We start from the raw sequence: 27,777 nt of genomic DNA on the forward strand, positions 1-27,777 counted from the left end.
GCTCTGAAAGGCATAGTCCTCCCTCATCACATACTGTGCAAGCAGAAATATTTGAGTGAACTGTTGCCAATGGCTCAGAGCAGGGAAGCGGTATGTTTCAGATTACACTGCAATGGTATTGTTCTGATCTGATCTCCTTTCAAGGGAGAGGCTGAGAGAGGCAGCTTCAGGGGATTTAGCACTAGCAGCAGCACATGATCCATCAGTCGCGTGATTCTCACCACTGAAGGCTAATGGGAAGGATCAAGTGAAAGCTAAATCTCCCTTGTAGAAGCAACAGCAATTTTTTCTGCTCCTTCTCTTCTACCTCCAACCAGACCACCCATGGCTTCTCCCAGGCTAGAGACCTACTGCTGTCCCAACCGGGATGCAGCCACGCAACTGGTGCTGACTTTCCAGCCTGAGGTTTTCTGTGGAGTTTGCATTGGCAGTGCCTCAGTCAGTCTGCTGCTTAGCATCCTGCAGCTCCTTCCCAAGCAGGGACAGAGTCCCCGGAAGATGCCAAAAGCTTCCTCCTCCACCACCATTCTTCTCCTCATCTCTATTTGTGACATTCTTGGTGGCTTAGGTAAGGACCAGCTTGCTATGCCATGCCCTAGAATGGATTCCCTCTGCCTGGAGGCAGTGTGGCTAAATGGATCCATTTAGCAGCCTAAAGAGCTCTGGGATGGAAGTGTGTTGTTTCTGTTTTGCTGGTGGATTTGGGTTAAGGGATGATAGGAAATAATGGGTATTAATGGAAGAGAGATTTTTTTTGAATGTTAGGTTTAACAGTTCAAATTTAAAATGAAGCACTCTTCAAAAAATCTGCACCTAAAACTAACAAAATCCAATCAGATAGATGTTGGAAGTTTTTTCAATGGATGACAGATCCAAAACTTAACTGTTCCTAAAGACTAACTTTTAAGAACATTCTTCTGACCCTTAAACACTCCAAACAAAGGCTGTAGCATTATGAAAATGCCAGCTACTCCACTGGGCAAATCGCATGAGCAACAAACCCAAGAGTGCTGGTTTAGATTGTGCTATAGATAGGGTATTGAAATCTATAAGACCCTTCCTCATCCAAAACCCTGCCTGGTCACAAGGAAGGAGCAGGCTGAGGAAGTGGAAGACTGAGGCAACATGCATGGACACTCATGTGTCAAAACTAAAGTGGTGTCTAATTCTAACATGCCAGACTATGAAACGTGCTGCCAAAGTATAAATGAATACTAATTGTACCATGTCCGGAGCGAAATGCAGAACTTCCTCTTCATCCAGGCTTTGCTGCAATAATATCTTTACTCACGTTTTATAGAAAATGATGAAACAAATAAATAAAATAATAACAAAACATAATAAATAATAATAATAATATAATCTGAAGTCCTGTGGCTGGTATGAAGAGAGAGACACCTATAGATATTGTTCTCTACCTTTGAGATTTGTTCTGATGATACAGTAAAGAGCACCTATATAAGAATCTGGATAGACAGCCTGAAAAGTGTCCCTTTCATCTGATGAGGCCAAAAATGTGAGAGAGGTTTTTCTATTTTAACTATATTGACAAATCAGAACCAATTGTCTTGTATCATCTTTGTCTGAGACTCTTCGTAATCTTTCCTAGGCAGGGGTCAGTTCTCGTTAAATGGCATACAAAGCATCATGGGTAGTGCTATCACACTGTAATAGGAATAGATATCTTCACCGATTGCAAGCTGCAATGTCTTTTAAAGCAGTATTGAGAAGTGGTTTATTCATTTGGAAAAGAGGGAAAGAGTTGTGTGCAAAAATGAGAATCGATTAAAGGCATAAAATACCTTTAATACTAAAATGTAAAGAGTTAAAGAGAAATGAATATAAGAACATTGATATATGCAAATATAATAGTGAAAAGAAGTAAAAAGAAAATGCTTTAATTATGAGATTACTTTCATTTGATGACAGCCTGTGAGATGCTATCTAGTTCATTTCAGAGAAATGTGTGTCAGTGTTAATGAAATGAAGGGTTTTTTTAAATAGAACAGAACATTTTAGACCACAGCAAGTTAAAACTTTGGTGCAGCATTCACTGACAGATTATGGTGAAATTTAAATAATTGAGTTGTCTTGTGCTCAATTCAAGCAGTCCTTGTTTTGTTCATCTGTAAAAACCAGGCTATTATTTGAAAATCTAACTGTGCAAGTATGTGACTCAAAACATATTAACACATTCAGAACACTAATGAATGTTCCCATTAGGTATAATCTTCAGATCAACAGTATGGATAGGCTTCCCAGACTTCATAGCAAACATCTCTGTGGTGAATGGAACTGATGTGTGGCCTTCTGCCTTCTGTGTGGGAAGTGCAGTAAGTACAAAACTCTTTTTCTTGCTAGGGATACTAATTTGATAAATATCAGAGGGGTAGCCGTGTTAGTCTGGATCTGTAAAAGCAGCAAAGAATCCTGTGGCACCTTACAGACTAACAGATGTATTGGAGCATGAGCTTTCGTGGGTGAATATCCACTTCGTTGGATGATAAAGGAAGCCTGAAGGACAAACTCTTCCTGATCTAAAGAAAATTGAACTATCATTCAGATCTATAAGTATAATGGGTTTCTTTCTCTCTCAAAGCCCTACAAGTCTTGCAGGGTACAAGCGAAAAAACAAGCGAGAAATGTATTAATTGCTCACGAGGTACAAGTGTTGGCACGCCCTGCTATGCAGCACCAGTTAAGAGTGGGAGGAGTGCGAGCTATTTCCTGAAAGCTGAGGCCAAAATTTTCACATGTGGGTGCTTAAAGTTAGGTGCTTCAATCGTATCTGGGCATCTAAATGAATGGCTTGATTTTCAGAGGTGCTAACCACCCACAAGCCCCGGTGAAGTCAATAAGGTAATTCAGATGGACAATGACTTAGGACAAAATCAAGCTCTGGGTTTGTATAGGACAAAGGTAAATGGGTCTCTGAGTGAGGTACTTTGTAATTACATACTGTATGCTGAAAATCAGACAGGAAATCTCAGGTGGGGAGTTTACCCCTTCTGCTAAATGAAAAATGTGGTTGGCATGAATAATTCTGGAGTGCTTGCAAATCTCAGGAATTTCAAAGTGACAAAACTGTTTGCAGGGGTTTATTAACTGTCATTCATACTTTAATTGAATGGGGTTCAAATATGGGGTGATGTATAAACTTAAATGGCATATAATGCTATATCTGACCAATACTCATTTCAATTCACAGTTTTTACAGTAATATGAAGTCTGACAAACAGGACAGAACAAAAACTTATGAAAAGCCAGTGGGAATATTAGGTACCCAAGGAATTTCTGATCAAGCATGTACAATACTATAATTACAATCTAAATGTTGCTAAAGGATCTTTTTCTACACTAAAACAAAAATCCGATTAGGTTTCAAAAGGCATAATATCATGGTGTTGTACAGAAACCTGTAACCAACTGCTACAAATCTGAATGACAATTTCCACATTAAACTATACGTACCATACAGCCAAAAATCAATCATACTACAACCTTTTCTAATCCCTCTCTATTTCTCATCACACACTTCTGAGTCTTGCCAGGTACAAGTAGAAAAAACAAGGGGAAAATATTATTCCTTGTTCACTGTGTACAAACTTGTATCATTGTCCAAGCCTGATTTTTTTCAAAAAAGAAAAAAAAGAAAGAAAACTTGCCAAGATAAAAATTTTGCAGCAGTAAAGTGCAATTCTGAAAACATCATAATTTCACTATGTTAACATTAAATGAATATTTTAAACAAAGTTTTTACCATTGATGCTGTTTATTTTTTGTCTTGATCCCAGCATGGATGATGAAATATGCTTGCCAGCATCAGGGTTGATTAAAAGATTCATTTTCTGGCTCTTTTGCACTAGCAAAATACTGCAACATTTGGGTCAGCAATAGTGCAAGGGAATGTTTACATTTCAGAAAACAAACTGACAAAGAGCCCTCTTCCTACTCCCCTCTCCCACCTTGTTCTCATTAGAATTCAGGAAACCACTTATAGTCATGTAAAATGTATTTTCTTTTTTTTGTTTAAAAAACAAAATGCCATGCATTCTGGCCTTAAACCAAATAGGCCTTGATTCATTGCCTTGGGAGACCCCCCCTATACAAGCAGGGGAAACTGACTCCCAAGTAGATACACTGCCAAGAAAGAACAGATTGTGTTTACAATGCCACACTCCCAGAGGTTTCCACCAGGACTGGCGGTTCTACTTGACAGCCAGCAGAGACTACCCAGGGGATGAGTGGAATGAGGATGTATCCACTTCCTGCTGACTTTTTTCCCCATAGATTTCAGGGCCAGAAGGGACCACCGTAGGGCAAATCTTTTAGAAGAACCACCACCAATCTTGATTTTAAAATTGCCAAGCATTGAGAATTTAACACAACCCTTAGTAACTTTTGCCAGTGGTTAATTACTCTCATTGTTAAAGATTTATGCCTAATGTCCAATCTGAATTTGTCTATCTTCAGATTCCAGACAGGGGCAACAGAGCCTTTCCAAAAGTGTGGGGATCAGCGGCCCTCACCCTGTCTCTTCTGTCCGAGTCCCCACCCCTGGCCAAGCCAGAAGCCAGAACGGGCTGCGAGCCTTGGACCCTTGGCCTCAGGGGAAAAAGGAGAGGCAGGGGTGGGGCCCATGGCAAAAAGTGGACAGGTGGAAAGTAGAAGGGCCATGGATCCCTGCCCCCTCCCCTCTTCTGGCACCCGTGAATCCAGCCATTAGATTGTGGTTTACCTTTCTCTGCTAGATTGAAAAGCCCATTTCAAATATATATTTCCCATGTAGATACCTTTAACGTTCTCTTTTGTTAAGCTTAATAGATTGAATTCCTTGAGTCTATCACTGTAAAACAGGGCACGAAAGGCACTAATCCTTCAATCGTTCTCATTCTGAACCCTCTCCAATTTATCAACGTTCTTCTTAAAGTGTGGACACTGTAACTGGACAGATTCCAGCAGTGGTCACACCAATGCCAAATACAGATTCTTCTGTTTATGCATCCAAGGATCATGTTAACCCTTTTAGCCACGGCACCACACTGGGAGTTCATGTTCAGCTAGTTATCCATCCGTCCCCGACCAAATCTTTTTCAGAGTCACTGCTTTCCAGGATAGAGTCCCCCATCCTGTAAGTATTTTTTTGTTCCTAGATGAATACATTTATAATTAGCTTTTAAAAACACATATAGTTTGCTTGCGCCCAGTTTACCAAACAATCCAGATCTCACTGAATCAGTGACCTGTCATTGTCATTATTTACCACTCCCCCAATTTGTGTGTCATCTGGAAACTTTATCAGTGATGATATATTTTTCTTCCAGGTCATTGATAAAAATATTAAATAGAAGAAGGTCAAGAACAGATCACAGTTGTCAATGATTCCCCATTTTCAAATACATTTTGAGACCTATCAGTTAGCTAGTTTTTAATCCATTTAATGCATGCCATGTTGATGTTGTAGTTCTTTAATCAAAATGTTGTGTGGTACCAAGACAAATGCCTTACAGGAGTCTAAATTTATTACATCAACACTATTACCATTATCAGTTAAACTTGTAATCTCATCAAAAAAGAAGATGAAATTAGTTTGACAGGATCTATTTTCCATAAATCCACATATATTTGCATTAATTATATTACTCTCCTTTGATTCTTTACCAGTTAAGTCCAGTATCAGCCGCCCCATTATGTTGCTCAGGATTGATGTCAGACTGACAGACCTGTAAGTACTCAGGTCAATCTATATACTCTTTTTAGAAATTGGCACATTGGCTTTCTTCTAGTCTATGGAAACTTCCCCATGGTTTCAAGACCTATTTAAAATAAACATTACTGTCCACTTAGCTACTCAGGCAACTCTTTTAAAACTCTTAGATGCTAGTTATCTGGGCTTGTTGATTTAAAAATATCTAATTATACTAGCTGCTGTTCAACATCCTCCTGCGATATAAGTGGAATGGAAAGAGTATTATAAGATCATGACTATATCTGGTTTGCTCCTTAAATACAGAAAAAATATTTATTAAACACTTCTGCATTTTCAGTATTATTATTGATATTTCTACCACTGATATCTAGTAATGGACCAATAGCACCGGTAGGATTTTTTTTGTTCCTAATACATTTTAAAAAATTCTTTTTTTTGTGCCTAACTCTGTTGACCATAGATTTCTTCTTGAGTCCCTTTGATTCCATCATCAGTTTTCTACAATTCCTAACTTCTGATTTGTATTCATTACTATCAACTTCCCTTTTCTTCTATTTGTTTTAATATATAAAATGGCTGCCTTCACGTCTTTTCTAAATCAGGTCGGTTTTTCAATCAATATGGCCTTCTTCCTTAGTTGTGGGACTGTAGTTTTTTGGCCATCTAGTAAGGCATTCTTAAACAATTACAAATTATTATTGATCTTTTCCTGATTAATTCTTCCTCCCAGCTTATTTGGATCATAATAGTTTTCTGTTTTGTGAAATTGATCCTTTTAAAGCACCTATTATAAATATAACTGGTCTAGACTTTATTCAGCTTGAACATAATAAAGATGATCAAGTCATCGTGGCTTGTACCTAAGTTACCATTAATTTTTATTTCTGTGATCAGTTCTTCTGTATCTGTCAAAATGAGGGCTAAAATAGAATTCTCCTATGTTGGATGCCACACTTTTTGCCATCTGTAGTATTTAGAAATCCCAACGATGTTTTAGTTCTGGTAGCATGGACCTCCAGCATATATCACTCTGATTGAATTCCCCCAGGATCACACAGCTTTTTCCCCCTACGCATTATAGATAGGTGCATAAGAAGCCAGTCAGTCTCTTCCCAAGTGTGATTTGGTGGTCAGTAGCAAACACCTACTAATACCCCATCTTGGACAGATGAAGCACAAATCTATTTGAGGCAGCATTGACTAGCTCCATCTTTCCTAATGAAGTAGAAGAAGCCAGTGCAGATCTTCAGTGAATCAAGCCCACAGATTCCTTTAAATGGAATTTGTTAAATATTATTTTTCAAATGGACATCTTACAAAGATAAAAATGTAAAACTAAGCTCACGTTATACACTGAATGCTATCAATAAAGTGCATTCCAGTGATGAATGTATTGGAGCCTGAAGGTATATTGATGGCTTTAGTGATTGGGCCAAGGATGAACATCTCTGGGGAAAGGGAGTATTTTCAGATTGTGGAGGAGGGAATACCAGGGATTTGTTTTCAGACTTGTAGCCATCACTGATGTTTGACTTAATAGCAAGCATGATGATCTGTGCCTGGTAAAGAGATGCTACTATGGAACACGGCAAAGGATATTCAGATGAAAATGGAGCCAAAATGAAAGAGGGGCTCAGAGGAACATTAAACTGAATAGTAAAAATGTTTCTGACTAATGAAAAAGGGGGAGAAAGTATGCTGTAAAAGAACCAGCTCATCGGGGAAAGAATTTTGGAATTTGTAAACACAGAGGAAAAGGTCAGATATCTTTATGTATACTCGTGAGAAAAAATGAGAATTCTCAGCTGTCAAATACAGTGGAATGTAGCTTGACTTAAACCTGTGCACAGCACTTTGGATCATTACTGAAAAAAAACCCATCAGAATTAAAGTGTAGACATTTCACTACCACCCATCTCTTCTTTTTGTTTTTCTTGGGAACAGAGATTGTTGACTACACATAATAATTTCCTTTTACATTCACTTCCCAGAATTTGAAGGTACAATGTAGCTACAATGATTAAGAGATACAAGTCCTTCTCTCATGTCTCAGGGCTGGTCTACACTAAAGCTGTCAGTCAACCTAAGTTACACTACTTCAGTTACACAAGTTATGTAACTGAAGTCAACGTAACTTAGGTCAACTTACAGTGGTGACTACACTGTGCTGTGTTGACAGGAGACATTCTCCTGTGATGTACCTTCCACCTCTCAGGGAGGTGGAGTACAGACGTTGACAGGAGAGCACTCTGTTATCAACTTAGCTTGTCTGCACCAGACCAGTTAAATCGACACCGCTGCATTAATCACAGCAGTCCTGATTTAACTGTAAGTATAGACAAGCCCTCAAGCTACTGGAAAGGCACTAATGTGCAAATACAGTAATTTCAAACATTCTCACTATAAATCTCTTTATGAATGTAGCCAAAAATGTTTTACTTTTGGATGCACATATAAAATTCAGAGTTAAGGTTAGGCAAGGTTAATATCTCTTCTGGGCAGGAGTAAAGCAAGCTTATCAAAAGGGGCCAAATGCTGCCCAACCTATTCATGTGAATAGACCAGTTGGCTTCAGTGGGACTACTCCTGTGATTCTGAGCAAGATTTGGCCCCTCATGGATCTCTGTTGCAAAACCACACATGTTCCATTAACATGCTTGAATGAGGTCTCATCAGGGCTAGAAGTAACAGGAAGTTTTATTTTGTCCTGGTCACTTAGGCCTGGTCTACACTGGGGGATCGATCTCAGTTACACAACTTGAGCTATGTGAATAACGTAGCTGAAGTCGACATACTTAGACCTACACTGTCGTGTCTTCCTTGCAGTGAGTCTACTGCTGCTGCTCCTCCGTCGACTCTGACTGTGCCTCTCACGGTGGTGGAGTACAGGAGTCGATGAGAGAGCGCTCGGGGATCGATTTATCACTGCCCGACAATCCGGCGGGTAGTGTAGACATACCCTTAGAGACTTTGTCAGCGGCTGTGACACAATGGAATCTTTTCCTTCTGCAGATGTGGATCCAGCTCTTGTACAGTGCTGGCTTCTGGTGGCTGTTTTGCTATGCTGTGGATTCCTACTTGGTGGTTAGAAGATCAGCAGGACTAAGGTACTAAAGTGAAATTAACTAATTTTTAATTTTAACTAATTAAAGAGCTACAGCTTTACTTTCTACATTAGGTGTGCATATTTGTATGCATGTATTCAGGTACATAAATGAAGCATGCACAAACATCTGATGTGCATATGCAAACCACGTATTAGTATGCTAGGTGCTTAAAGGGCCATGAATATGCTCCATTATTGATTACAAACTTGCATGCAGTTGTATCTTTGAAAATCTGGGGTGAAATCTTACCTCCATTGATTCCAGTGGAGCCATGATTTCACTCCAGTCCCTAATCTACACCGTGAATTGAACTTTGTAGGAATAAAATTTTATTCTGAAAAAAAAGTGTTGAAATACACCTACAATTTTTGCTTCAGGATTTGAGGTTTTATATTCTTTTCAATGGTGTTGTTAGTGTCCTGTTGATGTTTTCATTTTATAGAAAAATTTTTTCAAGAAAAGACAAAAATAACCTTATATATTATATGTCTTCTATAGTGCCCATCACTGGAGTATCTAAATTCTCTGGCACTAATAGAATCATAGAAATGTAGGGCTGGAAGTGACCTCAAGAAGTCATCGAGTCCAGTCCCCTGTGCTCTGGCAGTACTAAGTAAACCTAGACCATTCCTGACCGGTGTTTGTCCAACTTGTTTTCAAACACTTCCAATTATGACCTCCTTTGGAAGCCTGTTCCAAAGCTTAACTACCCTTATAGTTAGAAACCTTTTCCTAATACCAAACCTAAATCTCCCTTGTTGCTGATTAAGCCCATTACTACTTCTTCTACCTTCAGTGGACATGGATAACAGTTGGTCACCATCCTCTTTATAACAGCCCTAAACATATTGGAAGACATATCAGGTCACCCCTCAGTCATCTTTTCTCAAGCGTAAGCATGCCCAATTTTTTCAACCTTTCCTCATTGGTCAGGTTTTCTAAAAAATATTTTATCATTTTTGTTGTTCTCCTCTGGACTCTTTCCAATTTGTCCACATCCTTTCTAAAGTATGGTACATAGAATTGGACACAATACACCAGCTGGTGCCTCAGCAATGCTGAATACAGCAGAACAATTATCTCCTGTGTTATACATACAACATTCCTTTTAATACACCCCAACATATTGGTCTCTTTTTGCAGCTGCATCACATTCACAACTCATATTCAATATGTGGTCCACTATAATCCCCAGATCTTTTTCAGAAGAAACATAACCTAGCCAGTTATTCCCCATATGGTAGTGGTGCATTTGATTTTTTTCCTTCCTAAGTGAAGTACTTTGCACTTGTCTTTATTGAATTTCATTTAGTTGAATTCAGATCAATTCTCCAATTTGTCAAGGTCATTTTGAATTTTAAACCAGGCCTCCAAAGTGCTTGCAACCTCTCCCAACTTTGTATCATCTGCAAATTTTTTAAGCATACTTTCTATTCCATTATTTAACTCATTAATGAAAATATTAATAATACTGAGCCCAGGAGGAACCCTCGTAGATACACCCTCCCAGTTTAACAGCCAACCATTGATAACTACTCTTTGAGTACAATGGCCATGCTGTTATACTAGAGACAAAATATAAAGATTTTTCTAAATTTGCTGCCAGTTTTTGTAGTTAGAAGAACAAAAAGACCGTCAGTTTGCCAGTACTAAGCACAGAATTATGTGATATTATACCCAGACAATATTGAGCAATCAGATATTGGAGACACAGTGCAATTGGCAAATATTATTATGTGTGTCTCCAGAACAAGTACAAAAGTCCCCAGTTTAAACTAGTATTAACCCTAGCCTGTATAGGACAAATTTAAATTGTACATGTATAGTGAAGCTTTGATGCCCAGGAATTATGGAACTGTTAAGCAGTAACAAGCTAGACTATGTGATTTCTAGTGTATATTATGAAAATTCTTCACATATTTTACCCTAATTATTTCCGTCAAGGTTATCTAAATTTCCTGTGCCAGACAAGGCTATGCGCTGTAATGACATTCATATTATTTCCTATGGGCCGTGATTCAAGTGTTCAGAGACATGTATACGTAAGTCACACCATTCTAGCCTGAGGCAATATGGGCTTGATTCTGCTCCCACCAAAATCAGTCGCAAAACTTTCAGGTCCTGACTCACAGCCTACTGAAGTCAATAGAAAAACTCCCATTGACTTCAGCGGTGTCTGGATCAGGCCCTTGTTGATGTAGATGAAGCAAAACGTGATCATAACTGTTAAAGTTTCAGAGCGGTAGCCGTGTCAGTCTGGATCTGTAAAAGCAGCAAAGAGTCCTGTCATGCTCCAAAACGTCTGTTAGTCTATAAGGTGCCACAGGACTCTTTGCTGCTGTTTAAGTTTGTGATTTCCAAATCCCTGAAAGGACTGAAGTTTGTGTGACTGTTCACGCTGTTTGGGGAGCCCTTTGTCCTTCTCCTTATAGCTTTTCCCACCCCAAATCCCACTTCCACGGGTCACAGGAAGGGAGGGAACCTGGAGTGGGTGGACTACCAGAGGCTTGTGTGTGGGCAAGAGTCACTTACAGCTCTGTTGACAGGAAGGGACAGAGGCAGGGCCTTTTATCTCAACCTGAACAAGTGCATTGACTTAGCCCAGCTCTTATTTTCCCCAAACTGCTTTATCTTTTCCTAGTTACTGTACTGCCAGTGGGATGTTGTTCTGCTTGCATACATGTACAATTCTTTTGAATGGTTGCAATGTGAAATTCTAAAGCAATTCCAAATGCACATGATGAGTGACATTAACAGCTTCTTTTCCATTTCATGTGCTTCCAGTACAATTGTGTTGTACCACATGATGACATGGGGCCTGGCAATCCTGCTGTGTGTGGAGGGAATTGCCATGCTTTACTACCCTTCTGTTGCTAGGTAAGCAAGACATTAAAAAAAAAATCTAGCTCTGTGATTACTTGAATGACTTTTTCAGTTTTGGAAATGGAGGGTCAAGTTTTTCCCCCAATTACAAGAGTGTAAATGCTGAATACTGGAGTCAATTAAGATATTCCAGATTTACAGTAAGAAATGTTAGAGCAAATTTGGCCCTGAGTGAATTAAGCTATGTCTACACTGGAGACCTTACAGTGGCACAGCTGTACTAATGCAGCTGCACTGCTGTAAGAACTCGCATGTAGCTGCTGTATGCCGAGGGGAGAGAGCTCTCTCATCAACATAGTTACATGACCTCCAACGAATGGCGGTAGCTATGTTGGTGGAAGAAACTCTCCCGCCAACATAGCACTGTGCTCACTACCATTTATGCCAGGGAAACTTGTCGCTGGGGGTGTGTGTGCATTTTTTCACATCCCTGAACGACACAAGTTTTGCCATCATAAGTAGAAGAGTAAGCATGGCCTTAAAAATATCATATCCTATTTCTCTCATGCCCTATGCTCTGTCCATCCAACTCTTCTCCTACTCATGACTCTCTACTTTAGTATCAGGCTAACCCCTATGCTGAAACAGCCTCCCTTTGCTTGTGTGATCCCTTTCTCTTTTAAATTCCTCCTCAAAACTCACTTTTCCTTCAATCACTGATTATGCACCAGGACCATCTACTCCTATTTTGGATCCCAACTACTGAAAAACCAACAACTAGTGAAGTCCCAAAGATGTTTTTATACTTGTGTATGGTTTGATCACTGAATATAATGATGGGGTCTAAATTAGCTGTTACTGCTCAAGAAAGCGATCTTGGTGTAATTGTGGATAGTTCTCTGAAAACATCCACTCAATGTGCAGTGGCAGTCAAAAAAGTGAATAGAATGCTGGGAATAATTCAGAAAGAGATAGATCAGTGGTCGGCAACCTCTGGTACGTGGCTCACCAGGGTAAGCACCCTGGTGGGCTGGGCCAGTTTGTTTACCTGCCGCGTTGGCAGGTTCAGCTGATTGCGGCTCCCACTGGCCACGGTTCACCGTCCCAGTCCAATGGGGGCTGTGGGAAGTGGCGTGGGCCAAGGGATGTGCTTGCCATGGCTTCCCACCACCCCCATTGGCCTGGAGTGGTGAACCGCAGCCAGCGGGAGCTGTGATTAGCCGAACCTGCAGATGCAGCAGGTAAACAGACTGCCCCCCCCCAGGGTACTTACCCTGGTGAGCCACATGCCAGAGGTTGCCGAACCCTGAGATAGATAATAGAATAGAAAATATCATGTTGCCTCTATATAAATCCATGGTACGCCCACATCTTGAATACTGTGTGCAGATGCGGTTGCCCCAAAAGATATATTGGAATTGGAAAAGGTTCAGAAAAGGGCAACAAAAATGATTAGGGTATGGAACAGCTTCTGTATGAGGAGAGATTAATAAGACTGGAACTTTTCAGCTTGGAAAAGAGACGGCTAAGGGGAGATATGATTGAGGTCTATAAAATCATGACTGCTGTAGAGAAAGTAGATAAGGAAGTGTTTACTACTTCTCATAATACAAGAACTAGAGGTCACCAAATGAAATTAATAGACAGCAAATTTAAAACAAATAAAAGGAAGTATTTCTTCAGACAACGCACAGTCGCCTATGGAACTCCTTGCCAGAGGATATTGTGAAGGCCAAGACCATAACAGGGTTCAAAAAAGAACCAGATAAATTCATGGAGGATAGGTCTATCAATGGCTATTAGCCAGGATGGGCAGGAATGGTGTCCCTAGCCTTTGTTTGCCAGAAGCTGGGAATGGGCAACACGGGATGGATCACTTGATCATTACCTGTTCTGTTCATTCCCTCTGGGGCACCTGGCACTGGCCGCTGTCGGAAGACAGTCTACTGGGCTAGATGGATCTTTGGTCTGACCCAGTAGGGCCATTCTTAAGTTCTTATGTTATGGTCTTATGAATAACTTAACTTTGGTAAGTACCAAATAAAACAATTTATACGCATAACTCAGAGTGAATGGGTATGTCTACACTGCAGCTGGGAGGCATGATTCTCAGCATAGGTAGACAGACATGAGCTAGCATGCTAAAAATAGTGGTGTAGACTGCTGTAGGGGCACACACCTTCATTGATATTTTTAGCATGCGCTCTCAAGCAGGGCTAGCACAAGTCTGTTCACAGTGCTGAAAAAAAAAATCACATCTCCCAGCTGTGGTGTAGACATAACCAATATGACCCTTCAGTCATCTGCTTGGGTTTCTGCCAGGACCAGAGAGAAACATGCCACATAAAATGAGTGCTTACTTGCCCCATAGATCATCCCTGACATGGCCATGGAAGGTGGGGACATTAAGGCTTCCACAGGCTCCTAGAGAGGGAGAAGATCATGCCAAAGAAGTTCTGTATCCTATTATCCCTTCTTCTTCCTGTCTTAGCTTCATTTTTTTTCCTTCCACCCAAATTGCTGGAAGGAAGCATTGAAACTCGACTGTATTTCAATAGTATACTTCGTGACTCACTTGAGCTGGCCAGAATCAATGTGTCACAACATTTTTGGATCTGTTTATTTCATTCCATATTTTTAGCTAAATGTGATGTAAGTAGAATAGCTAAGACTATAAGGTATGAAGAAGAATTAATCTTTTAACGGTCTCTTCTCAGTTGTGAAAATGGCCTGCAGCATGCAATTCCTCATTACATCACTACCTATGCCCCACTTCTGCTAGTTTTGGTGGCCAATCCAATCCTCTTTAGAAGGACGGTAACAGGAGGTAAGTTCCTAAATGCCAACATTAGTTAGTATATGTGATGTAAAAAAATAATAGTAATGTAAAAGCCATGTCTGTATATCCTGTTTTGTGGGGGACTCCCTTATGAACAAAGGCATGTAAGGATGCAACCAGGATTTTTTAGCATAGCAGCTAGGTACCAAAAGCAAGGCTCTATCTACATGAGGGATTTGCTCCAGGTATGGGCATTGGTGGCCAACAACACCATCAACATAGCTGTGCTGGTACAAAACACTATTGTAGATGAACAAAACTGCATTGCAACTTCTCGAAATTTAGCAAAGCTGCGCTGGTACTTATAGCAGTCTGAACTGTCTATGCTAGGGGCTTGAACTGGTGCAGCTATAGTTGGCCACTGAGAGTTGAAGTCAGGATTATTCTCTAGTATAGACAAGGTCTAAGTCACTGAGATATTGTAATGAAATGCAGACTACATTGGCTTCCCTGCAGCTCTCTCATTAATTTCACATGGAGTCAGATATTGGTTTTACATGTGGTCAAATATGATTGGAATTTGGTTACTCATGGCTTTAATGTTAGGAACAAAGACCTGAAATTGAGCTTGTACACAGCTCTATCAGGGGCCTGATGACCACATCTATTTTTCCATGTATCCGAAAGAGGAACCTGAAATAAAACCTCGGAGCCAAACAATCCCAGACTTTGCATTTAATATTACACCCCTCTAATGCCTAGTGTATTACATAATATGAATCCACAAGTTTGCATTAAAATATAAACATACTAAAATATATAAAAGAAACTCTTGAAACCCCCGCCAATCCCATTACAAATGCAATCTCTGTCCCATCATCCTTTCCTTCCCTTCTTCCTTAATCCCCACTTCCAAGAAAAAGGCTGAGAAAACAGACAGGTTTTTAATAACAATAAAATAATAAAATAAATAATAATTTATATTGTTTATATCCTAGAGGCTCCAGCCAGAACCAAGACCTCATTGTGACAGGCACTGTACACACAGAACAAAAAAGACTGTTCTGCCATATCCATCATACCAGGGTTCTGGTGAACCACAGTAGGAAGTTTAAACAATGAGGAGTACTTGTGGCACCTCAGAGACTAGCACATTTATTTGGGCATAAGCTTTCATGGGCTAAAACCCACTTCATCAGGTGCATGGAGTGGAAAATACAGTAGGAAGATAGATATACATATACAGTAGGAACTTTATGTCAGAGGCAAGAGCCCTCATCAAGAACACAGTCAATTTAGACGAGGAGGGGGATCTCAGCTTAGTAGCAGATCATAGCTGCCATGGTACCATGTGAGAAGAAAAGGAGTCTCTCTCACTCTCTCTCTCCAACAGCCAAAACCTTTATAAGGTCAAAAACTCTTTAAACTTTGTCCAGAAATCTGCTGGTAGTCAGAGCAGAGCATAGCTGTAAACTATTCTCTAATAATAAGCAAATAAAAAGAGACACAGCCTTTCCAAGCACTGACTTGGCAACTGCAGCTACCTGGGCATCCAGGAGCAGCTACATGTTGATCAAGGTGATGAAGCACATTATCGAGGGCCAATAAGGAAGGCTCTTCTGATGTTGCGTTGGTACCTGCAGTCCTATAGGTATATAGAGGCTACACTTCTTTATTTTCTTGTCAGTGAATAAGAGTTACTTCAGGCTGCACCCTAGCTTCCATGCTGTAAAGTGAACCAATATCGATGACTAGAGCAGCCATATCCTTTCAGTCTCCCTATTTTACATTATCAAAAGCAACAAACAAGACAAAAGTCTTCACAAGAGAGTGCAAAGTATTCCTGCGTTCCCTATGAATGTCTGTATTGCACACAACCTAGCTTCCCATCTCTGCAGAGGGAGTCCTAAGTGACTTATAGGTGAAGAACTCAGAAAACAAAGGCATAACAATTGCGTAGTTAAACACACTATCAAAACACTTGTTTCATTTTACATTTTTAAAAGGTAAAACAGTTATGACCCCTACTGTTACTTTCCATTTCAGATTGGGTTGATAGAAAGCCAGTGGCAAGTTCTGATGTCACCACTCACTTTTGGATGACACCATTTTCTTTAATTGTTAAATGGATAAAGGCGATTATTTAATGAGGTTCCGTCCATCTTCTAAACTATACTGCCTAGAATCATAGAAATGTAGGTCTGGAAGAGACCTTGAAGTCATCAAGTCCAGCCCCCTGTGCTGAGGCAAGACCAAGTAAAGCTAGAACATCCCTGGCAGGTGTTTGCCCAACTTATGTTAATTTAAATCCTCCATTGATGGAGATTCCACAGTCCTCTTGTAAGCCTATATCAGAGCTTAACTAGCCTGTTAGTTAGAAAGTTTTCCCCTGATATCTAACCTAAATCTTCCTTGCTGCAGATTAAGCCCATTGCTTTGTTCACTTACCTTCTTTGGACATGGAGAACAATTATTCACCATCCTCTTTAAAACAGCTCTTAACAGACTTGAAAGCTGTTATAAAGATCTCCCCCACCCCTGACTTTCAAGACTAAACATACCCAGGTTTTTTTAACCTTTCCTCACAGGTTAGGATTTTTAAACCTTTTTATCATTTTTATTGGTCTCCTCTGGACTTTCTCCAATTTGTCCATATCTTTTCTAAAGGGTGGTGCCCAGAATTGGACACAATACTAATAGCTGGGGCCTCATTAGTGCCAAGTAGAGTGGAACAAGTACCTCCCGTGTCTTACATACAACACCCCTGTTAATACACACCGGAATACTAGCCTTTTTTGCAACTGCATCCCATTGCTGATTCCATCAATTTGTGATCCACTATAACCCCCAGATCCTGTTACCATCTAGCCAATTATTTTCTTCCTAAGTGAAGTACTTTGCACTGTCTTTATTGAATTTCATCTTGTTGAATTCAGACCAATTCTCCAATTTATAAAAGGTCATTTTTAATTCTAATCCTGTCCTCCAAGTGCTCACAACCCCTCCCAGCTTGGTGTCATCTGCACATTTTATAAGCATATTCTCCACTCCATTATTCAAGTCATTAATGAAAATATTGAGTAGAACTGGAACAAGGTCTGACCCCAGAAAGACCCACCTGGATACACCGTACTGGTTTGACAGTTTGATAGCAAACCACTGATAGCTAATGTTTGAGTCTAGTCTTTCAACTAGTTTGCTTATGAGAATGTTACGTGGGACTGCATCAAAAGCCTTACTAAAATCAAGATCTATCATGTCTGGTGCTTCCCTCCTTATCCACTTAGCCAGTAAACCCAGCAAAAAAGGAAATTAGGTTGGTTTGGCATGATTTGTTCTTTACAGATCCTGCTGCCTATTCCTTATAACCCTATTTTCCTCTAGGTGCTTACAAATTGATTGTTTAATTATTTGTTTCATTATTTTTCCCACTATAAAAGTTAGGCTGACTGGTCTATAGTTTCCCGGGTCCTCTTTGCTCCCCCTTTCAAAGATAGGTGCTTTGCCTTTTTCCAGTCTTCTGGGACCTTACCTATGTCCTCCAGGAGTTGGCTAAGATAATTGCTAACATTTCCGAGATTGCTTCAGCTCGTTCCTTAAGTACCTACGATGATTTTGATTAGGCCCTGCCAACCTGAATACATCTAATTTATCTAAATATTCTTTAACTTGTTCTTTCCCTATTTTGGCTTCTGTTCCTTCCCTCTTGTTGCTTTGTTTCAACTATCTGGTCACCATTAATCCTTTTAGTGAAGACTAAAGCAGAACAGGCATTAAACATCTCTGCCTTCTTCATGTAGTCAATTATTAGCACTCCTTTCCCACTAAGTAGAGGACCTATAGTTTCATTCATCTTTCTCTTACTCCTAATGTATTTAAATAACTTATTCTTATTGCCTTTTTGTGCCTTAGCCTCTCTCATTTTGTCCCTACGTGCTCATGCTATTCTTTTGTACTCCTCCTAGCAATTTGTACATTTTCACTTTTGGTAGGATTCCTTTTTTGATATTCAGCTTATTAAAGAGCTCCTGACTGAGCCATATTGGTTTATCCCCATTCTTTCTCTCTCTCCTTTGCATCAGGATAGTTTGCAGTTGTGCCTTTAATATTGTCTCTTTGAGAAACTGCCAGCTCTCCTGAACTCCTTTTTCTCTTGGATTTTCTTCCCATGGAACCTCACCTACCATTTCTCTGAGTTTGTTAAAGTCTGCCTTTTAAAAAGTCCATTGTCCTTATTCTGCTACTTTCACTCCTCCCTTTCCTTAGAATCATGAAATCTATTATTTTATGATCACTTTCACCCAAATTGCTGTCCACCTTCTGTTTGCTACCAATTCTTCCCTGCTGGTTAAAATCAAGTCCCGTCACAGCAGGAACCTGAGCTACAGCTTCTCCTCTTCCCTTTCCCACTCTCTGGATCCCTGTAAATAAAAAAAAAACAACCCCATAGCCATGTACTCATTATACAGTTCTGTACTTTCCAGTTGCCTCATTGCTGAAAGGAAGACAAGGAATCTACACAGAGAATGAAAGACGCCTGGGGATGGAGATTCAGATCCGCTTTTTCAAAATTATGCTGGTGTTCATTATATGGTAGGAGGCGTATTTTTAAAAAAAACTCTGAATACTTCCTAACTTCCTAAGGTGGGGGGAGTGAACGGCATTGGCGGGTTTGCTCTATTTGTTTGTCAACCTGACAGTTTCAATGGGAGGAATTGTCTATAAAGTAAAATGTTCTAAATTATTTTACTTGGTAGCTGAAGCATTAAGCTGCCTCTTGCAGTTGTGACACAAGTTCAAGAATATACAGCTGGAGAGAAAAAAAGTTTGAGTAACATGAAAACAAAAGACTCAAAGAAAAATGGGAAAAAAAATAAGTAGGCATTGACTGGGTAGGTAGCCGCCTAGAGCAATAGTCTGAAAAATACAAAGTTTGCTATGGTCACTCTCCACAAGAGTAGCCTCAATATGGTCTGGCTGTGGAATTTCAGACCACTTTTTCCCGTCTCCAATATGGTATCCTTTGGCAGTTTTCTTTGAGACACAATTTTGCCTTTCTGCAGTGGCAGCTTCCTTATAAAGCATGCTGCAGCTAGTACAAAAGATTCCGGAGTACTCCTGGGAGTGTCATAGTATAATTCCCTACTCTGAGCCTTAGCGTCCAAAAGATGGGGTACCAGCATGAATTCCTCTAAGCTCAATTACCAGCTTAGAACCTGTAGCGCTGCCACCAACCAGGAATTCCAGTGCCTGGTACACTCTGGTCCCCCTAAGACCTTGCCCGGGGAACCCCAAGACCCAGACCCTCTGGATCTTACCACAAGGAAAGTAAACCCTTTCCCCCACCGTTGCCTCTCCCAGGCTTCCCCTCCCTGGGTTACCCTGGAGGATCACTGTGATTCAAACTCCTTGAATCTTAAAACAGAGAGAAAAATGCACCTTCCCCTCTCCTTTTCTCTCCTCCTCCCAGACTCTCCCTGAGAGAGAAAGTAATCCTAACACAGAGAGAAAATTAACCTCTCTCTCCCCCTTCCCTCCTTTCTCCCCACCAATTCCCTGGTGAATCCAGACCCAGTCCCCTGGGGTCTCACCAGAATAAAAAAAACAATCAGGTTCTTAAACAAGAAAAGCTTTTAATTAAAGAAAGAAAAAAACAGTAAAAATTATCTTTGTAAATTTAAGATGGAATATGTTACAGGGTTCTTCAGCTATAGATACTGGGAATACCCTCCCAGCCTAAGTATACAAGTACAAATTAAAATCCTTTCAGCAAAATACAAATTTGAACTCCTTCCAGCCAAATACACATTTGCAAATAAAGAAAATAAACATAAGCCTAACTCGCTTTATCTACCTAGTACTCACTATTCTGAAACTCATAAGAGCCTGTATCGGAGAGATTGGAGAGAAACCTGGTTGCACATCTGGTCACTCTCAGGGCTGGTCCACACTACGGGGGGGAAATCGATCTTAGATACGCAACTTCAGCTACGTGAATAACGTAGCTGAAGTCGAATATCTAAGATCGGATTACTCACCCGTCCACACCGCGCGGGATCGATGTTCGCGGCTCTCCCTGTCGATTCCGGAACTCCGTTGGGGTTGATGGAGTTCCGGAATCGATATAAGTGTGCTCGGGGATCGATATATCGCGTCTAGATTAGACGCGATATATCGATCCCCGAGCAATCGATTTTAACCCGCCGATACGGCGGGTAGTCTGGACGTAGCCTCAGAACCCAGAGAGAACAACCACCAAAAACTAACAGCACACACACAAAACTTCCCTCCCTCAAGATTTGAAAGTATCCTGTCCCCTGATTGGTCCTCTGGTCAGGTGACAGCCAGGCTCACTGAACTTGTTAACCCTTTACAGGCAAAAGAGACATGAAGTACTCCTGTTCTATTAACCCTTAACTATCTGTTTATGACAGGGAGTGACAGGTGTTGACTGCTCAGCACAAACTTCTGAACAAACAGAGGATCCTTTCAGAAGAAGAAATTATTATTTGCTATTTATATTACATGAGCACATTTGAGATGAGACTGGGGGTCCATCTTGCAAGGCACCATACAAACACATAGCAACAGACAGTCCCTGTCATGAAGAATTTGTTATCTAAACAGATAGCTGGAAATAGGGTAGGAAAGAAAACAGTGTCAAAGAGGGGATGCGGCTTGCCTTAGGTCATGTGTGGGAGCAGCCTGTTAAAGTGGACAGGTTGGGGGGAATGGAGCAGGGAAGAAGTGTGAGAGGAGCAAGGTGGAGGGAGAAAAACGTGATGTTTTCACATAGAATGGGAATGACCCATTTGACTATGCAGGAGAAATACAGAGAAACTGCACTAAAGTCTGTTCACTAGGGCTAAAACCTGGGCTTTCTGACATACCCTCTCTTTGGCGCTGAAGATTATTGATTCATTTAACTTGATGTTTGCTAGCTGACCATGAGCTGCCCTTATTGGTAAGAACTATTGATATGTTATGGTAATTTCAGAGTCATCTGCAATCCTCTTTTGATGTGATTTTTAAAGTCCATTTTAGTGTAACTCAGAAGTTTGTGGTTGTTTAGGGAATGATGTGCAGCAATGTAGCAATGCTATATATATTTAGTATATTGTGATAAAGTTCCTCCTCTACCTTGGTGGGTCCTGCGCTTATTGTCGGATTTTGCTAGCCTCAGAGATCTTCCTATGTTGGATTAGGAGTTGGGAGGTTTTGGGGGGAACCCAGGCCCGCCCTCTACCCTGGGTTCCAGACCAGGGCCCTGTGGACTGCAGCTGTCTAGAGTGCCTTCTGGAACAGCTATACGACAGCTACAATTCTGTGGGCTACTTCCCCATGGCCTCCTCCAAACACCTTCTTTATCTCACTACTGGACCTTCCTCCTGATGTCTGTTACTCTTGTACTCCTCAGTCTTCCAGCAGCACATCCTCTCACTCCCAGCTCCTTACGCACATCTCACTAACTGGAGTGAGATCCTTTTTATACCAGGTGTCCTGATTAGCCTTAATTAATTCCAGTAACTTCTCAATTGGCTACAGGTGTCCTAATTAGCCTGCCTGCCTTAATTAGTTCTAGAAGGTTCCTGAGTGTTCTGGAATAGTCCATGTTATCTTACCGAGGGAAAAGAGACCTGCTTAACCTGGAGCTAATGCATCTACCTCTGACCACTCTCTTGTAGCCATCTGGCCTGACCCTGTCACAGTATGTATGAACATTGCAACTCTATTTATATGCCATATTATATTGTGCCCTCGATACCAGAGTGCCCCCTTGTGTCAGGACATAGTGTTGCAGGAACTCTTCCTCTCTAGCACCCCTTGTTCTCCCAGGTCTGCAATGGCCAGCTCCTCTGGCCAGGTCAGGTTTCAGTCCAATCCCCTTCCAGGATTAACAGAGCACAAATTAAATCTTAACTCAAAATAGCCACCTGGGCATTAAAGCCCACAGTATAAACACTAACCCTTCATAGAGACCCAACATTGTCAAGGTTGGGGCTCAGACTGGGCTAGGTTACTTGGGTTAGGGCAGGAAAAGCCTTCTTTCCTTTTCCTGGCTTCACCCAGAATTGGCCTGTAGTAGGTACAGCCACTGTTTTTTATCTGGCCTGCTGGGCCTTGATTGGCCTCTACCTGCTTCTGGTCCTGATAGGTGCTGGAGAACCAACTCTCTCATGGGAGACTTCTATAGGCAATCCATAAATATCTGAAATCAATGTCCTTCCCTTCTGGCAAGGCACCTTCTTCTGCAGTGTTTGCCAAGGCAGTGGGGCCTCTGGCAAGAAGCAGCAAATGCCTGGTACACCACATTACAGGCTGCAAATATAAGAAGGTGCTGATGATGACATTCCCCATTGTAGACTGTAGTACATTCTAGTCTTGTATTTTCTAATCAACTTGATTTAATTCTGCATTTTATCAGTCTACAGCAGGCTGGAATGCTAGGATTGCATTCTGTTTGGCTATGTCTATTTCTTTGTTTCAGGCTGGGTTAGGCAAAGGATTTTGTTTCCTGATCATATTCTCCCAGACCTGCTGCTTCTTCATATTGTTGGCTATAAGCTTTATTCTCCCTCTCCCTGCCAACAATCACCACAACAATCACAATTAATGAAACCACTGTATATACAAACAAATCTGTCTTTTTCTTTTCCTCTTTATCCTTGCAACAGCTGGTTACCGAACATCATCAATGAGAGCCTGTTGTTCTACCTTGAAATGCAGCCAGATATCAATGGAAGCCCCTTGAAAAATATTAGAAATGCTGCAATGATCACATGGATTATAATGGTAGGTCAACCATGATTTTTATTAGTCTTGGAAGTAACTTCTGTGTATGACAGGCAGCAGCACCAATGTAATGAGTGTTTATTTCTTTCAAAATATAATCTCCTCTTGATACAAAAAAAAAAGGGGGGGGAGAACATTTTCAAAATTACAGGAACTATTCTTCATATGAAACTCTGCAAGAAGAACTAAGGGATAAATTTTGCCCTGACTGACCCTCTGTGCATCCCTACTGAAGTCAAGATGATTCATTCATTTTAAAGACCAGAAAGGACCATTATGATCATCTACTGTGTCTTCCTGAATAACAGACTACAGAGTTTCCACCAGTGATTTCTGAATACAGGCTAACAACTTGGGAGCTTACTAACAATTTCAGCCTGTATTTGTAACTAAGATTATTTTCTTTGCTCTTTAAAGCTGCTATGTAGAAAACATCTGTATATACAGAGAAGAATTACTGGAGAGAAAAATATATTGGTCTTTCAGAAAAATGATCCAGAATACTGTGGGAACACTACTAAAGTATTTTGGACCATCACTGAACTGTAATTTCCTTATCGCCCCATAAGCGTAATGTTCCTGGAATAGTCAAAAGAGGATATTCTGGAGCTGATGATGCAGGTAGCTTCTTTGGGGAGATTTTAAATATCTGCAAAGCCTCTTAAGTAAAAACACACTCTTTGTTTTTCTTTTTGAAATGACAGAAAATTTTTCTAGAGAAGGGTCAAGGGTATATTTGGACGAGAGTTTTAATTAAGTGAACATTAAACACATGAAAGGCACTAAAACTCTTTTAGTTGAGTTATGGCATAGCTCTAGCTGTGAATAATTCCTCCCCCCCTTCCCACTTTCTGGGACTCTTCTAGGGATTTATAGAATTTGAGGACAGAAGGGCCCATTTGATCCTTTAATCTGACCTCCTGTATATCACAGACCATTACATTTCACCCAGTTATCAATGTACTGAGCCCAATAATTTGTTTGGCCAAAGCATATCTTCCAGAAAGGCATCCAGTCTTGATGTCAAGATGTCAAGAGCTGGAGAATCCACTGCTTCTCTTGCAAGTTTAACCCATGTTACTACCAATTTTTCTTCTCTTAAAACTGTCTCCTTTTTGTATGTGCACCGTGGCTACAGCCCTCTGCCCACAGAAGACTCGCCAGGCCTCCTTTACAAGCATTGTTTCTAAATCTGCCAGTCAGTAGAGCATCAGTATTAACATTTCAATTTTTGCAGATGAGCCTGGCTAATCTGGACTGAAGTATTATGGATGAATGTACACCTCCTGTGCATGGAACATTCCCCCCCTCCCAGAACACACACGATACCCTGACACCTCCAGCTCTGCATACCTAATTCTCTCCTTCCAGATTTTATCCTACATTAGTGTTACAAGGGATAAATTACTCCTCTTCCCAATCCCTCAGCACACCCTGCTACCCTCTGACAAGCAATCAGGCACCCCCAAGTCCCTACCTCTCCATTTCCAGGTTTCATCCTGTATTAAAGAGTTAAGTGATGCCACTCACATGGTGCCCCCTTCTCTCCCAAGGGCTGAACACACTCACAGGACACAGCTCTCAGCTCTTGCTGGCCTGGAGGGCAAGAGGTCAAGTCTAGGAATTGAACAGTTTGTAGGCTGGCTTTGAAAATAAAGTGCTGATTTCCCACGAGAAAAATAGAAACATCCGAAGCATTTACTTAACAAATATCCAAGGAACTGGGGACAGAGGTGATATTTGAGAGACTGTCTCAGCTGCCCAGTTTTTTAATCCAACAAAGATGGACTTGTTCATGAGTTAGCAGCAGTTATAAGCTGATTGATCACTGTTTAAGAACTTAGTTATCTGTGAGTGACTTCTCTCAGTATGTTTGGCTCTGCTTTCACTGAAGTCTTATAATAGCTCATGCAAAATAAAATTCGTAAGACACAATGGAGACTGTTAAAGCACAGTGAGGGCCATATTTATCCCTGATACAACTCCATGGAGTAGCTGAAGTCAAACCAGGCAAGCATTTGACCCCTTCTGTTCTAAGAGTTATTGTGTACCAGAACAAAGGCTCTGGTTTCTTCCCTGGATTTGCTTGTGGCTAGAAGACACGTAACATGTACTCTCATCTGTATGCAGATGGGTGAGTTTTACATCATCTCTCAAGGCAGTAATTGTTCACTATGAAGAAAGTCTGTATGTCTACACTGTAATAAAAGACCAGTGGCCAGCTGACTTGGGCTTGTGGGGTTTGAGCTATGGGGCTATACAATTGTAGTGTAAACATTTGGGCTCAGAACCCAGGCTCCGGCCTGGTCCCTAATGTCTATACTGCAGTTGTATTGCCCACAGCCCTGTGAGCCCAAATCAGCTGACCCAGGCCTTGAGACTTGGCGTCGTAAATTTTTTATTGCAGCACAGATGTAGCCTTAATCCACAGGAATGGTTTCATTGCACTTGAAATTCACCACTCTGTTGATTTTAATTCCCATCGCAATTCTCCTTTCTTGTCTCTTCCAGGGAGTGCTGAATCCAATGCAAGGCTTTCTCTTCACACTCACTTTTTATGGCTGGACTGGGTGGAAACTGAGCCTGAAGTGGCAAAAGAGAGAAATACCATGGGAATCAATGTCCACATCAGCTGTTGCTGACAATGGCTACCCTTCTGCCATTGGATCCTCTGTGAATTACCAAAGCAACATCCACGACTCGAAGACAACAGCAGCCAGCAGCCAGCAGACCGACGAGGCCTTAAGCATTCTGTCTGAAGGTAACAACACCAGTGATGACAGGTTATCCAGAAACTCTCCTATCTACCAGGGCTGGTAGTTTGCATCTGCATAAAGCTTAATGACAGGTTTCAGAGTAGCAGCCGTGTTAGTCCGTATCCACAAAAAGAACAAGAGTACTTGTGGCACCTTAGAGACTAACAAATTTATTTCAGCATGAGCTTTCGTGAGCTACAGCTCACTTCTTCGGATGCATACAATGGACCATGCAGACAGAAGATCTCTGTATGTATAAATATCTTCTGTCTGTGTGTTCCATTCTATGCATCCGAAGAAGTGAGCTGTAGCCCATGAAAGCTCATGCTGAAATAAATTTGTTAGTCTCTAAGGTGCCACAAGTACTCCTATTCATAAAGCTTAATGTTACCTCTCCCATTGCCATGACTCTTGATTAACTACTGCATCACTATTTGCTCCAGGGCTTGGTTGGGGCCTTGTCATCTGTCACATCCTATATATTTCCTGGAGGCATAAATGATAACTTATGTCTTCAGTCCTCTTGTAGGGAGTGTGGGAGGAGATGATACTGTTTGATGAATGCCTGATTGCTTTCCATTATGTTGGCAGCAGTTTCTTTGAAGCTCAATGTTTCTCAATTAACCTCATTGATTTCTTTTTGTACATTTTTGTTTTAACCTCTCTTGTAACCTGTACTTCAGCAGACTATTCTTTTGTTTAATAAACAAATTACTATTGTGTTGGGTTTTTCTAACACTGGCCCCTTGCCTGACTTTCCAGAGGTGCCGCTCTATATCTGGAATTCTATCGCGAGGATTGTAGGGATGCAAAATTGTCATCCTTAAAACAATGATCAAATGTTTTAAAGACACAACTTTGACACAGATATAGATTTGCATTGTTTGCATATAGAACCCTGCTTAATAACTCTTCTTTCACCCTGCCCGTTTGAATTTTAGTGGGATATTTAAGTGTGCTTTTATCTAAATGCAGTTGCAATTAATAGGAATATAGTCTTTTAGTACAGTGAAGTCTGGTATTTATACCATTAAGGGATGCAGGGTATCATTTTCAGTCATCTAAATGACTTTGGTGCCTAAATTCCATCAAAAGACAGTGAAATGTAACCTGCAGTCCTTTCTCTGCAGAGTGTTCTATTTTATATCCTGGTTTACTGAACTCAAGGGAATTCAAACAACAATATTTATTTCCTTCCCTAACTACTGTGCTCAGCACTGTGGCGTCTAAGCACCTGTGCCCAAATACTTGTTAAAAGAGGCTGATAGTTAACTAGCAAATGGGGTTCAGTCTACAGTGCTTATGCATGGTTTAAACAAGGGTAACCTAAGTTACAGTGTGGTTTGACAAGCCTATACTGTCCAGCCCAAACTGATCACCAGTTTTAAAAAACATGCTCGTCCTGGCATAGGTTAGAACAAATCTTTGTCAGTTCAAACAATTTTGTACTGGCTGCCCAAATGTGTTATAATTGGTTCTGGTACAACCGTGTTTAAGCATAAATAGATTGCCAAACCCCATGGAAACGCTGTGTAACTTTTTTTAAATTAAAGAGTAGAATGATAACAGCCATACTACTCAGAGTTCCAGGAAGGTCAGAGAACTAGGCACAGCTGGAGCTAAGAAAATAGTTGATCTTACTATAATCAATAAAAAGGTAATAAAGTAAATTGATAAATGCTGGGACTGATCTTTAAAGAGCTGCAGTTGCTTTGTAGAAAACCTTTAAAATCACACTCTTTAAAAACAATCATGTCTATCTTTTTTCTCCTTGCCCCCCCTCTTTTATTTTTGGTTACTAGGGCCATT

At 40.7% G+C, this 27,777-nt stretch overlaps 1 protein-coding gene across 1 annotated transcript; it reads left to right on the top strand.

Annotated features, from left to right (window-relative positions):
- Positions 1–324: 324 nt before the first annotated feature.
- Positions 325–26,032, top strand: GPR143 (G protein-coupled receptor 143). Its single transcript, XM_050964380.1, has 8 exons — positions 325–568; positions 2,224–2,333; positions 8,723–8,817; positions 11,602–11,694; positions 14,358–14,467; positions 18,904–19,012; positions 23,095–23,212; positions 25,724–26,032. The coding sequence occupies exons 1-8, from the start codon at positions 325–327 to the stop codon at positions 26,030–26,032; spliced, it is 1,188 nt and encodes a 395-aa protein (XP_050820337.1).
- Positions 26,033–27,777: the final 1,745 nt, after the last annotated feature.

The sequence above is a fragment of the Gopherus flavomarginatus genome, chromosome 1 (genome assembly GCF_025201925.1).
Source record: "Gopherus flavomarginatus isolate rGopFla2 chromosome 1, rGopFla2.mat.asm, whole genome shotgun sequence".
Taxonomy (NCBI): Eukaryota; Metazoa; Chordata; order Testudines; family Testudinidae; genus Gopherus; species Gopherus flavomarginatus.

What these genes read in the sequence shown, in the direction of transcription:
- GPR143 (XM_050964380.1), top strand. Translation starts at nt 325, where the DNA reads ATGGCTTCTCCCAGGCTAGAGACCTACTGCTGTCCCAACCGGGATGCA. An exon ending in TGACATTCTTGGTGGCTTAG is followed by an intron (nt 569 to 2,223) that starts GTAAGGACCAGC and finishes TGTTCCCATTAG; the next exon opens with GTATAATCTTCAGATCAACA. An exon ending in CCTTCTGTGTGGGAAGTGCA is followed by an intron (nt 2,334 to 8,722) that starts GTAAGTACAAAA and finishes TTCCTTCTGCAG; the next exon opens with ATGTGGATCCAGCTCTTGTA.